We start from the raw sequence: 10,526 nt of genomic DNA, 5'->3' as shown, positions 1-10,526 counted from the left end.
ACTTATTGGTTGGTCTGAAACGGAACATTTCAATTGGCTAAGAAGACGTTTGCTCTGATAGCCATTAAGGAAGCGCTAGCAGAAGCTATTATTTGCATAGACTCCACCCCTGTATGACGACCTTGTTGGAAATTAACCAATAAAAATGCAGTCCTATGCGAGCCTTCATTTGCATACGGGCTCTATAAGTAGCGCGTAACGAAGCCCCTTGAATGTAGTCCGGATCGTTTCGCCTGTGTGGCGTTTCTTCGAGCAAAAATGCCTGATCCAGCGAAGTCGGCTCCCGCTCCCAAGAAGGGCTCTAAGAAAGCTGTTACGAAAGTGCAGAAGAAGGACGGCAAGAAGCGCAAGCGTAGCCGTAAGGAGAGCTATTCCGTCTATGTGTATAAGGTGTTGAAACAGGTTCACCCGGACACCGGCATCTCGTCCAAGGCCATGGGCATCATGAACTCGTTCGTCAACGACATCTTCGAGCGCATCGCCGGTGAAGCCTCTCGCCTGGCGCATTACAACAAGCGCTCGACCATCACGTCCCGGGAGATCCAGACGGCGGTGCGTCTGCTGCTGCCCGGCGAGCTGGCCAAGCACGCCGTGTCCGAGGGCACCAAGGCTGTCACCAAATACACCAGCTCGAAGTAAGGGCGTGCAAAGGACGCAATAGAACAGCTACTTTTACCCCAACGGCTCTTTTCAGAGCCACTTAACTTGTCACAGGAAGCGGCTGTCCACACTTGTGAAACGCTTGGGTGGCTTTTAGGTTGGGTGGGCTTGTGGTCTCAAATATTTGGGCATGGGGTTAGGTTACGACTGATCAAGCTTGCCCTGGTTAAGACCTGGAATCTCCTATGGTGTGGTGGTGTCCCCCTAGTGGCACGACTCTTCTGGTAACAACTCGTCCTCAAAATGGTCTCTATCTACTTCTAGAGGAAACTGAGGTACAGGTAACAGTAAGCAAAGTTGATGCAGTTCTGGGTTTTTTGATTTCTGGCGGTGGGGTGCTGTTCTACTTTATTAACGCTGTATGTCAACACGAAACTTAGGCCAGCTGACGTTTGTTTTCCTTAGTATACAGATAGCTCTCTGTTCCCCACGGTTTCTTAATGTTCCAATCTAACAAACGCTTCTAGGCGTTTGTCACAAATGGTTTCTAATAAAGTCTGCTTTAGTCTGTTGCCCTTTGTGGTTCTGATCTAGCAATCTTCCCCTCGTTTCCTTCTAGCCCCATACCTCAATCAGGTACAGATTTTTGCCCCCATCCCGTGGGATATGGGATATTTTGTAATACCTACAGACAAATCCTCTCTTGGGAGGAATGCTAACGCATTAGTGGGTAAGGGCCAGGGATGCCGGGAAACCTAACCTAATGTACAGGACTGTGCCTACAGCCAAGACTTCACCTGGCCTGTAACCTCAGTCCTCCTGTGGTATTTGGTAGACCAAGCGCCCAGACTTCCCTTCCATCAGGATTTAATTCTCATTTGGGTCAAACCTTCCCTCAGCCCCACCACCTAGCGCATGTTCTTGCTCCTGGTGAAAGCTGAGAAGAACACAGATTTGCTGTGGTTGCTTACACTCCCACAGGAAAACTATCTTCTCCAGGGCAAGGACCTTGTCGTCTGTAACAATTTCCTAGCTATAAAAGCCACTTTGCTGCTTGCTAAGCCCTCCCAGGTGCCTCTCCTTGAATTTCCTGAGAGATTGGAGGTGGGGACTCAGGGAAGTGGTTTTTGGTGTTCTCAGGTGCATTTATTTAAAAAAAAAAAAAAAAAAGGATGATGTGCAAATGGCCACAGTTAGCATATAAAATGGCTTTCTAAAGATCCCTTAGTTCAAAACTTGCATAACCTGGCCAATCTTGCCAGGTTGGTGAATGTTTGCCCAGTAAAACCTACCCCTAAGTTAAAGGGAAAAAATCTTAGTTTCAGATTCATTTGTCAAGATTTGAAATTAGGCCATTATTGATAAACTTTAAGGAATTGACAAGTTTGCACTTAAAATGAATTTTATAATGTAAGAGTTCAAATTTACATCCAATTAAAGTTACATAAAATGGGCTATATAGGATTTCTTTCTTTCACTGGGAAATGAAGATTTTCTGAGTCATTTTCCCTGGCGAGAGGAATGACTCACTGAAAATTATAATTTCCCAGTGAAAGAAAGGAAATCATTATGCAGCACATTTTATGGTAGGAAAAGTTAAATGAAAAGGCCAGGGTGGTGTGCCTTCTACTCAAACCATCAGAGACCCTATCTGATCTCCTCCCCTAGGATCCTGAAGTCCCAGAGGACTAGCGACCATGTTTTTCATGGTCTTTTGAAGTTGTTAAAGCATTATCAGTTGGCTCACCTGATCAGAAGCTATCATGAGTCACTCAGGACTAAAGGATTAAGCCCCAACTCCTTATCCTGAAACTAAAGGCTTTCTGCCATCTGGCCCAAACTTCCCTTCTTCAGCTGTTCATTTTCCTCAGCTTTCTAGCATAGCCCAAATGCTGTACGCACTGTCCTATAGCGCCTCTTAAGGTCCTCTTTGTGCTTTTGTTATGTGGTCCTTCTAAACTGTGTTACTCTGTTGCCCGCCCTCTCGACTACTCAAAGCCTGTCAACCTGGCAGTTCTTTAAACTTTTTAATTTTTAAAAATATTTTTGAGAGAGTGTGTGTGTGAGTCCCCGCTCATACACAGCGAGACACAGAATCGGAAGCAGGTTCCAGGCTCTGAGCTGTCAGCACAGAACCCGACGTGGGGCTCGAACCCACGGAACGCAAGATCATGGCCTGAGCTGAAGTCAGACGCTTAACTAACTGAACCACCCAGGTTTTCCACAGTTCTTTAAAATCTTCCTCAAATCTCACTCCTTGAAGCTTTTCCATCCCATTATAGCTCACAGGAAATCTTTCTCCTTTCAGTGCTTAAGGCTTTGTTCCTTGCACAATGAATTTGCAATTAACTGTAACTTTGTGAACTGTGGAGCCCTGTTCCTTACTTTCTTTTTCGTTGTTTTTACATTTTCTTGTGTTTGTCTTCTATTAGAAGACAGGGTCTACTTTCTTTAAAAAATCCTTCTTGGGATCTCTGACAAAAGCTGTTCCAGTGCCCATTATAAAATAGCATCTTGATGAACATTTGTTGACTGATTGCTCAGACCACAGAACACCAGAAAATGGACCTGAAGGTGGTAAGTTCATGTACTCCAGTAAGGTTTTTTCTTCTACTTTTTCCTAATGTTTCTTGCTCCTATAACCTGAAACACTTTTATAATAATTACTGACCCAGTTAAAACAACAATTGGAGATTAAAAACTCCTGGGGCGCCTGGGTGGCGCAGTCGGTTAAGCGTCCGACTTCAGCCAGGTCACGATCTCGCGGTCCGTGAGTTCGACCCCCGCGTCAGGCTCTGGGCTGATGGCTCGGAGCCTGGAGCCTGTTTCCGATTCTGTGTCTCCCTCTCTCTCTGCCCCTCCCCCGTTCATGCTCTGTCTCTCTCTGTCCCAAAAATAAATAAAAAAAAAAACAAAACAAAACGTTGAAAAAAAAAAAAACTCCTAAGAGGGGCAGATCGAGTACTGCGCTTGATAGCTCCCCTTCATCCAATGTATCTATGTAGCCAAAAGGACAGGATTAGACTGGAGCTTTTTCAGCCTAGTTTAGATGTTGCGTTTCCAGTCCTGTAAACAAGGGTGAGGAGGGAGATGCGTTCCAGAAGATGAAAAAAGTTTGTGGTCTTAAGATAAGGAGCTTTGGGGTGCCTGGGTGGCTCAGTCGGTTGAGCGTCCTACTTCGGCTCAGGTCATGATCTCACAGTTTGTGGGTTTGAGCCCCACATCAGGCTCTGTGCTGACCGCTTGCTCAGAGAACTGGAGCCTGCTTCGGATTCTGTCTCCTTCTCTCTGCCCCTCCCCCGCTCATGCGTTGTCTCACTCTGTTTCTCAAAAATGAATAAATGTAAAAAAAATTTTTTTTTTTTTAAAGATAAGGAGCTTTATATATCCTTATATATCCGATCCAGTGAGCATTGCAAATGTAGAAATAGTCTCGGTCTGGGTCAGGTCAAATGTCATTAAGCTTGGCTTATTATGGGGCATCTGGATGGCTCAGGTTCAGTGTCTGACTTCAGCTCAGGTCATGATCTCACGGTTCATGAGTTCGAGCCCGCGTCAGGCTCTGTGCTGACAGCTCAGAGCCTGGAGCCTGCTTCAGATTCTGTGTCTCCCTCTTTCTCTGCCCCAGCTCCACTCTGGCTCTCTCTCAAAAATAAATGTTAAAAAAATAAAAAAAAAAATTGGTTAGTCATCATTTTAAGGTGATGAATGGATTGTGGTATCTATATAAACTTAAAAGATGACAATTTAATCTTGCCATCATTTTTAGACAAATATTCATTTTAAAATGATGCATTTACTAAAAGTGATTTAAGAGTCAACATATTTAAATTTGGATGACTATAATTTAAGCACAGGGCAACAGATGGGAATTAAGATCTCTTTGGGGGGTATAAAGTGGGAATTATCAAAGGATGTCAATCTTTTTTTTTTTAACCTTTACACCCCACGTGGGGCTCAAACTCACGAGATCAAGAGTCTCATGCTCTTCTGAGCCAGCCAGACATCTCCAAAGAATGTCAATCTTTAGCAAGGAAGGAACAAGACTAGGGAATTACTAGATATTATTGAAGATTGTTTCCACATTTCATAACTATTGTTGAGCCACTATATGATTTGGCAAAAATAGAGAACTTGGTAAAATATCCTAGAGCCCGTACTGTCAACATCAACAAACTTCTGAAAAGTAAAAGCAGGGTCGTGTTTTCTTTTTGTGTGTGATCAAATCTCCATATCGAACATATCAGCAAAGCAGTGAGATGGGTAACAAGATGTAAATACATCTGCTAGAGGGAATTACACTAGTATACAGATAATTATAATTCAAGGCAAAATGTGTTTTTCCCAAAAGAGGGGGAAGAAGGAAATGTTCTCAATTAAGGGGAATGACAGGTTGCATCTGGCTGGAGGGCTCAGGAAAGCTCCATGAGGATCATTTCCATCACCTGTGTAGGTGATGGGGCTCTATAGGTGCCTTCCTTCCCAAGTACATGAGGTTCAGCTGGAATATTGTTTGCAACCAATATATTAAGTATCCTCTGGGATTTTTTTTTTTTTTAAGTTTTAGCTTTATTCAATTTTCACTGCAACCTCTTTCAATTAATCGTCTGATTTTGGTAGATGAAATTCTCCATCATTCTATATTCTGTGACTAGAGGTCATTAATTGTGCACCCCTCATCCAGGTTGTAACATTTTCCTTTCACCTTTAATGTATCTCTTAAAAATTTTTTTTTTATTTTCACAGACTATTTTATGTCCTTATATTGAAAAGTTCTGGCTTCTCCTCCTGCTTACAAAACCTTTCAAGTCACATTGTTCTTGGCTCCTAACCCTTCAAACCTGCTGAAGCTTTGTTCACCACAGTGTGGCTTGAGAGAAATTTGACTTTCTTGTTCCCTGTGAAATTAATTTTCTCTTTCCGGGGGTGATGATAATAGGGTGAGTGAATAACAAACCTTTTCTCAATCACCCATGATTTATCAGAAAATATCGTTAACTCAAAATGTGTCAAGTCTCCAACCACACCTTGACACTTGTGCCACTGCCCTGTGCCCTAAGCCACCACCACCTCCCCAGGTGCCCAGGGTGGTTGCAACGGCCTTCTGCCTAGTCTCCTTGCTTTTGCCATCTACCCTCTCTGTTTTCCACAAAACAGCCGGAGTAAACTTCTTGAAACGTGAGTCAGATCCTGTTACTCCCACGCTCTCCTCCCCATCTGAACGCCACCCCCTACCACCCTCCCCACCACCCCCTGCACCAACCATGGCTTCGGAGTGAAGGTGGCATCCTTATGATGGCCCACCTACCATGTCTTCCTGCTCTCCCTTTTGTCTGCTCCACTGCACTCCCTGGTCTCTCTGTTCTTACTTGAATACACCCAGACCGCCTATCCCCGGGCCCTTCACTTGCCATTTCCTCTTCTGGGAAGCCTGTCCCCCCCAGATACTTAGGCGACTGGCTTCCTCATGTCTTTTAGGTTTCTTCTCAAAGGGTCCCTTACCGTCTTACCAGTGAGGACTTCCTTGACCAGCTTATGTAAGATAAGCCCACCTCCTCCTCCGACTTCATAATACTCTTTATTCCCCTACCTTGCTTAATTTTCCTCCATGTATCATCTGAATAATGTGTTTATTACTGAATCAGAGTCTACTACTCATAAAAACTGTTCTTTGCTTTTTAAAATATTTATATTTTGGGAGAGCACAAGCAGGGGAGGGGGGTAAGAGAGAGGAGGACAGAGGATCTAAAACAGGCTCTGTGCTGACAGACTGACAGCAGTAAGCCCGACGTGTGGCTCAAACTCACAGACTGCAAGGCCATGACCTGAGCCAAAGTCAGATGCTCAACCAACTGAGCCACCCAGGTGCTCCCTTCATAAAAACTATTCTTACCTGCTTACTGTAACTCCGTGCTTTCTGAGTGCATGGCTTCTCAGTTAAAGGTTAATTTACCAGCTTCTCTTGTATCTAGGTTTGTCCATAAGACAAAGTTCTGGGCCAATGAGGGGTGAACGGGCACTCCTGTTCTATATTATTTCAAGTTTGTGCCCTAAGAAGGAATAGGTATGTGCCGCCCTTACCTTTTTTCCCTCTCCTCTGGCTTGGTTGCAAAGATGATGGCAGGCACTGTGACAACCACCTTGGACCCTGAAACAGAAATCTTGTGGTAAGGATGACTGAACTATGCTACTAGCTCTGGACTATGATGTGAGAGATGAACTTGTATCTTCTTTAAGCCACTGTTTTTGTTTTTGTTTTTGTTTTTTAAAGATTTGTTACAGTAATTTAGGCTGTGCTCTGACCCATTGTCTGACTCTCCTCTTACCTTCCTAGAGTAAGTCCTACGAAGGCAGGTCTTTTTCTTTCTTTTCCTATCCCCATCACTTAGAACTGTATCTGGAATACAGTGGGTGCTCAGTAAATATTTATGGGATGAGTGGATTGATGAGAGAGAAGGGTTGAAAGGGATGGCAGAGCTCCCAGCCTTGGATGTAACAAAAAATGACTGAGTTTGAAATCTTTTGCTCTCTGAGTTGGGAACAGCACAACACAGAGTGAAGGTCTAGGGGAGGTTGTTAACAACCATGGTCCACAAAGCAGTTTAGAAGCTTCCCAGTGTGAATTGTTGGATATTTATACTAACCTATACTAGTTCAGAAGCAGTAAGAGGGTGGAAGAAAACTTTCATTTCCTCTACTCTCAATACTTCTGGCCCCCAAATGTGTGGGTTTTCCACACCAAGCAATTCTACCTGGATTTAGCACAGATACCACAGATTATGGGCTCAGTCCCATAAGGCTGCCCCCCACTTCAGACACCAATCACAGTAGTGGGTTCCCAGGTTACTCACACTTCTGTCAGTTTTGGTTACAAATCAGGCGTTCCCACCACCCCCTCATCACATTTGATAAATTGTTGCAATGACTCTCAGAACTCAGGGAAACATATTTACCAGTTTATTGCAAGGGATCTAGGAAAGGATACAGATGATCAGCCAGATGAAGATAGGGCAAGATCTAGAAGGGTCCTGAGTGCTAGAGTGTCTGTCCCTGTGGAGTTGTGGTGTCCACTCTCTTGAAATGTGGTTTCTGAACCCTACAGTTTAGGGATTTTTACGGAGGCTTTATCAAGTAGACACGATGGGATCATCAGCTCAATCTCCACACCTTCCTCCCCTCGAGGATGGGGGGTGGGGGAGGCTAAACATTCCAAGCTTCTAATCAAACTTTAGCCTTTCTGGTGACCAGCCTCCATCCTGAAGCTACCTAGGAGCCCACCAAAAACCATCTCATGAGAACAAAAGACACTCCCCATTACCTAGGAAATTCCAAGAGATTTAGGAGCTCTGTGTCAAGAACCCAGGTCAAAGACCAAATACAAGAAAAGATGTTCTTGACACCCTTATTACCCAGAAAATTACAAGAGTTTTAGGAGCTCTGTATCAGGAATCCTGTCACAGTCCACTCTCTTGTCTCTAGCCATGGACCCCTTACAGCAAACTGATTATAATAAAGTCAAAGATACTAGCTGAAAAGGCAGCTTCCTGTAGTGATGAACATTAGCAGTGAGTCCCAGTCCCCCCCTCCCCCCAAGAACTATATGACCTTGGGAGAGTTTCTTTCCTCCTCTGAACCTCAACTTCTTCCTCTGGGAAATGAGAAAAATAATGGAACCTACCTTCTAGGCTTGTCATAAAGACTGAATGAGATTATGTATTGTATGCACTTAGTAGGGGGGCTGGAACATGGTGAATATTTGATCAGTGTTTCCCTCACTGTGAGTATGGGTAGGAAGGCACTTCCTGCATAAGTACCATTGTACCCCCAAAGCACATTTCCCTTCCTAACAAGCACCGCTTTAAGAGATTCCTAGGGATTTGAGAGTCCCTTCCCTAAGGATCTTGCATTGGAGCAATAAGAACTTCTTTTTCTTTCTTTCTTTCTTTTTTTTTTTTTTTTAAGTTTACTTCTTTGAGAGAGAGAGGGAGAGAATCCCAAGCAGTGAGATCATGACCTTACAAAACCAAGAGTTGGATACTTAACCAACTGAGCCACCCAGGAGCCCCAAGGACTCCTTTTTCTAAGGAGTTCAAAACCATTACCCAAGAAGGCAATTCAACAATTTACTTGTTGGGCCTTTGATTCTGTAGAACCTTCAAGTGTCTGCTGTGTCCTGATAGGAAAAAAAGCATGCATTAGAAAACAAAAGACCTTATTTATAGTGTCTGTTAGTAGTGCTCTATAAAGACCTAAATTATCTGGCAAATATCTTTTTTTTTTTTTTAATCAGATGATGTTTACAATACCTCCCATCAATGCTCTCAGGAAAAATGGAATACTTTCATTAAATACTCCCTTGCTATTTCTGATTTCTGAATTGAAACCTCTGGATTTTGAGAATTTAACACAGGAGTAAGCCAAGTGAATAAAAATGATGTAGGGTACACTATTAGGTAGCACAGAGAAGGACACACCTTATAACAGAAAGGAGAATTGCAAATATTTGGGAAATTTTTTTAATGTTTTTATTTAGTTTTGAGGGGATGAGGAGCAGAGAGAGGGAGACACAGAATCTGAAGCAGGCTCCAGGCTCCGGGCTGTCAGCACAGAGACCAATGCGGGGCTTGAACTCCCGAACCACAAGATCATGACCTGAGCCGAAGCTGGGCGCTCAACCAACTGAGTCACCTAGGCGCCCCAGGAAAAGTTTAAGTTAGAAATTTTAAAATGAGCTTGAGGAACCAGGTTGATGACTTAGGAGTTGATCATTTCTGCTTGTTTAAAGTATTTCACATTTTTCCTCTCAGTATTTTCAAGATGAAACTCTTGTTTTTGCCACCTATTCAGGAACCAGAGTTTTCCCAAGAATATAAGGAAGACTTTCTTATTTTTATTTTAGAGAGAGAGCATGAGTGGGGAGGGGCAGAGGGAGAGAGAGAATCTTAAGCAGGCTCCATGCCCAGTGAGAAGCCAGCCACGGGGGTTCCTGGGATCTGATGACCCTGGGATCATGACCTGAACTGAAACCAAGAGTCAGACACTCAACCTACAGAGCTACCCAGGTGCCGCGGAAGACTGTCCTATTTAACTACCGTCCAAGAAATAGTGAACAAGGCAGATGATAGTTCTGAGATCTCAAGGTTTCTTTTCTTTGGCCAACAACACATTATGTAATAGGTGATCTATTTCAGATGATTGTACTAAAATGAGGTACAAGAATCTAGAGAGAATCTCACTATCAACCAATCCAAGGAACTTTGCTTAGATGGCCAAAGCCAGAAACAGAGAGCAGAGGATGGAACTAATAGGGCTGAAGCAGTTCTCCAGTACTTGACTTTTGAGGACCAAACTTAGATGCTGGCCCACTGTCTCAAGGTAGTAAAGAGGTAGTGGCTTGGGATTGGTTGAGTATTTTGAGAGAGAGATGGAGAGAGTTGGAGATTATCTTGGGACTTGAACAGTCCCAGGCCCCCAGAAGAAGGAATCTTGTGGCAAAAAATGGAGAATGCAAATTAGTGAAATGAAGTAAAATAAGGAGCAAATTATCTCTGTTACTTCACATGATCAAGTGCAGTAATCATAAACTACCAGAAGGTGATTATGGGAGAAATCCATATCGCTTTTTTGACATCCAGGTTTTTAACATTCAGGAGAACAGAATATACCTAAAGACATCTGCTTCATTTTTGTTTTGTTGAAGGCAATGATGTTTGAGCATTGTGTAAGTCTTAGTTTCTAGCTGGTGGAATTCTAATTTTTTTTAATGTTTATTTATTTTTGAGACAGAGACAGAGTGTGAGCAGAGGAGGTGCAGAGAGACAGAGAGGGAGACACAGAATCTGAAGCAGGCTCCAGGCTCCGAGCTGTCAGCACAGAGCCCAACGTGGGGCTAGAACTCATGGGCCGCGAGATCATGACCTGAGCTG

At 43.5% G+C, this 10,526-nt stretch overlaps 1 protein-coding gene across 1 annotated transcript; it reads left to right on the top strand.

Moving 5' to 3' along the window:
• The first annotated feature begins 33 nt into the window (after nucleotides 1–33).
• LOC122228637 (histone H2B type 2-F) lies at nucleotides 34–1,172 on the top strand. The gene has a single exon (XM_042953789.1). The coding sequence runs from the start codon at nucleotides 259–261 to the stop codon at nucleotides 637–639; it is 381 nt and encodes a 126-aa protein (XP_042809723.1). The 5' UTR covers nucleotides 34–258; the 3' UTR covers nucleotides 640–1,172.
• Nucleotides 1,173–10,526: the final 9,354 nt, after the last annotated feature.

This window comes from Panthera leo, chromosome C1 (genome assembly GCF_018350215.1).
Source record: "Panthera leo isolate Ple1 chromosome C1, P.leo_Ple1_pat1.1, whole genome shotgun sequence".
NCBI lineage: Eukaryota > Metazoa > Chordata > Mammalia > Carnivora > Felidae > Panthera > Panthera leo.
This window is presented reverse-complemented; position numbering and strand designations above follow the sequence as displayed.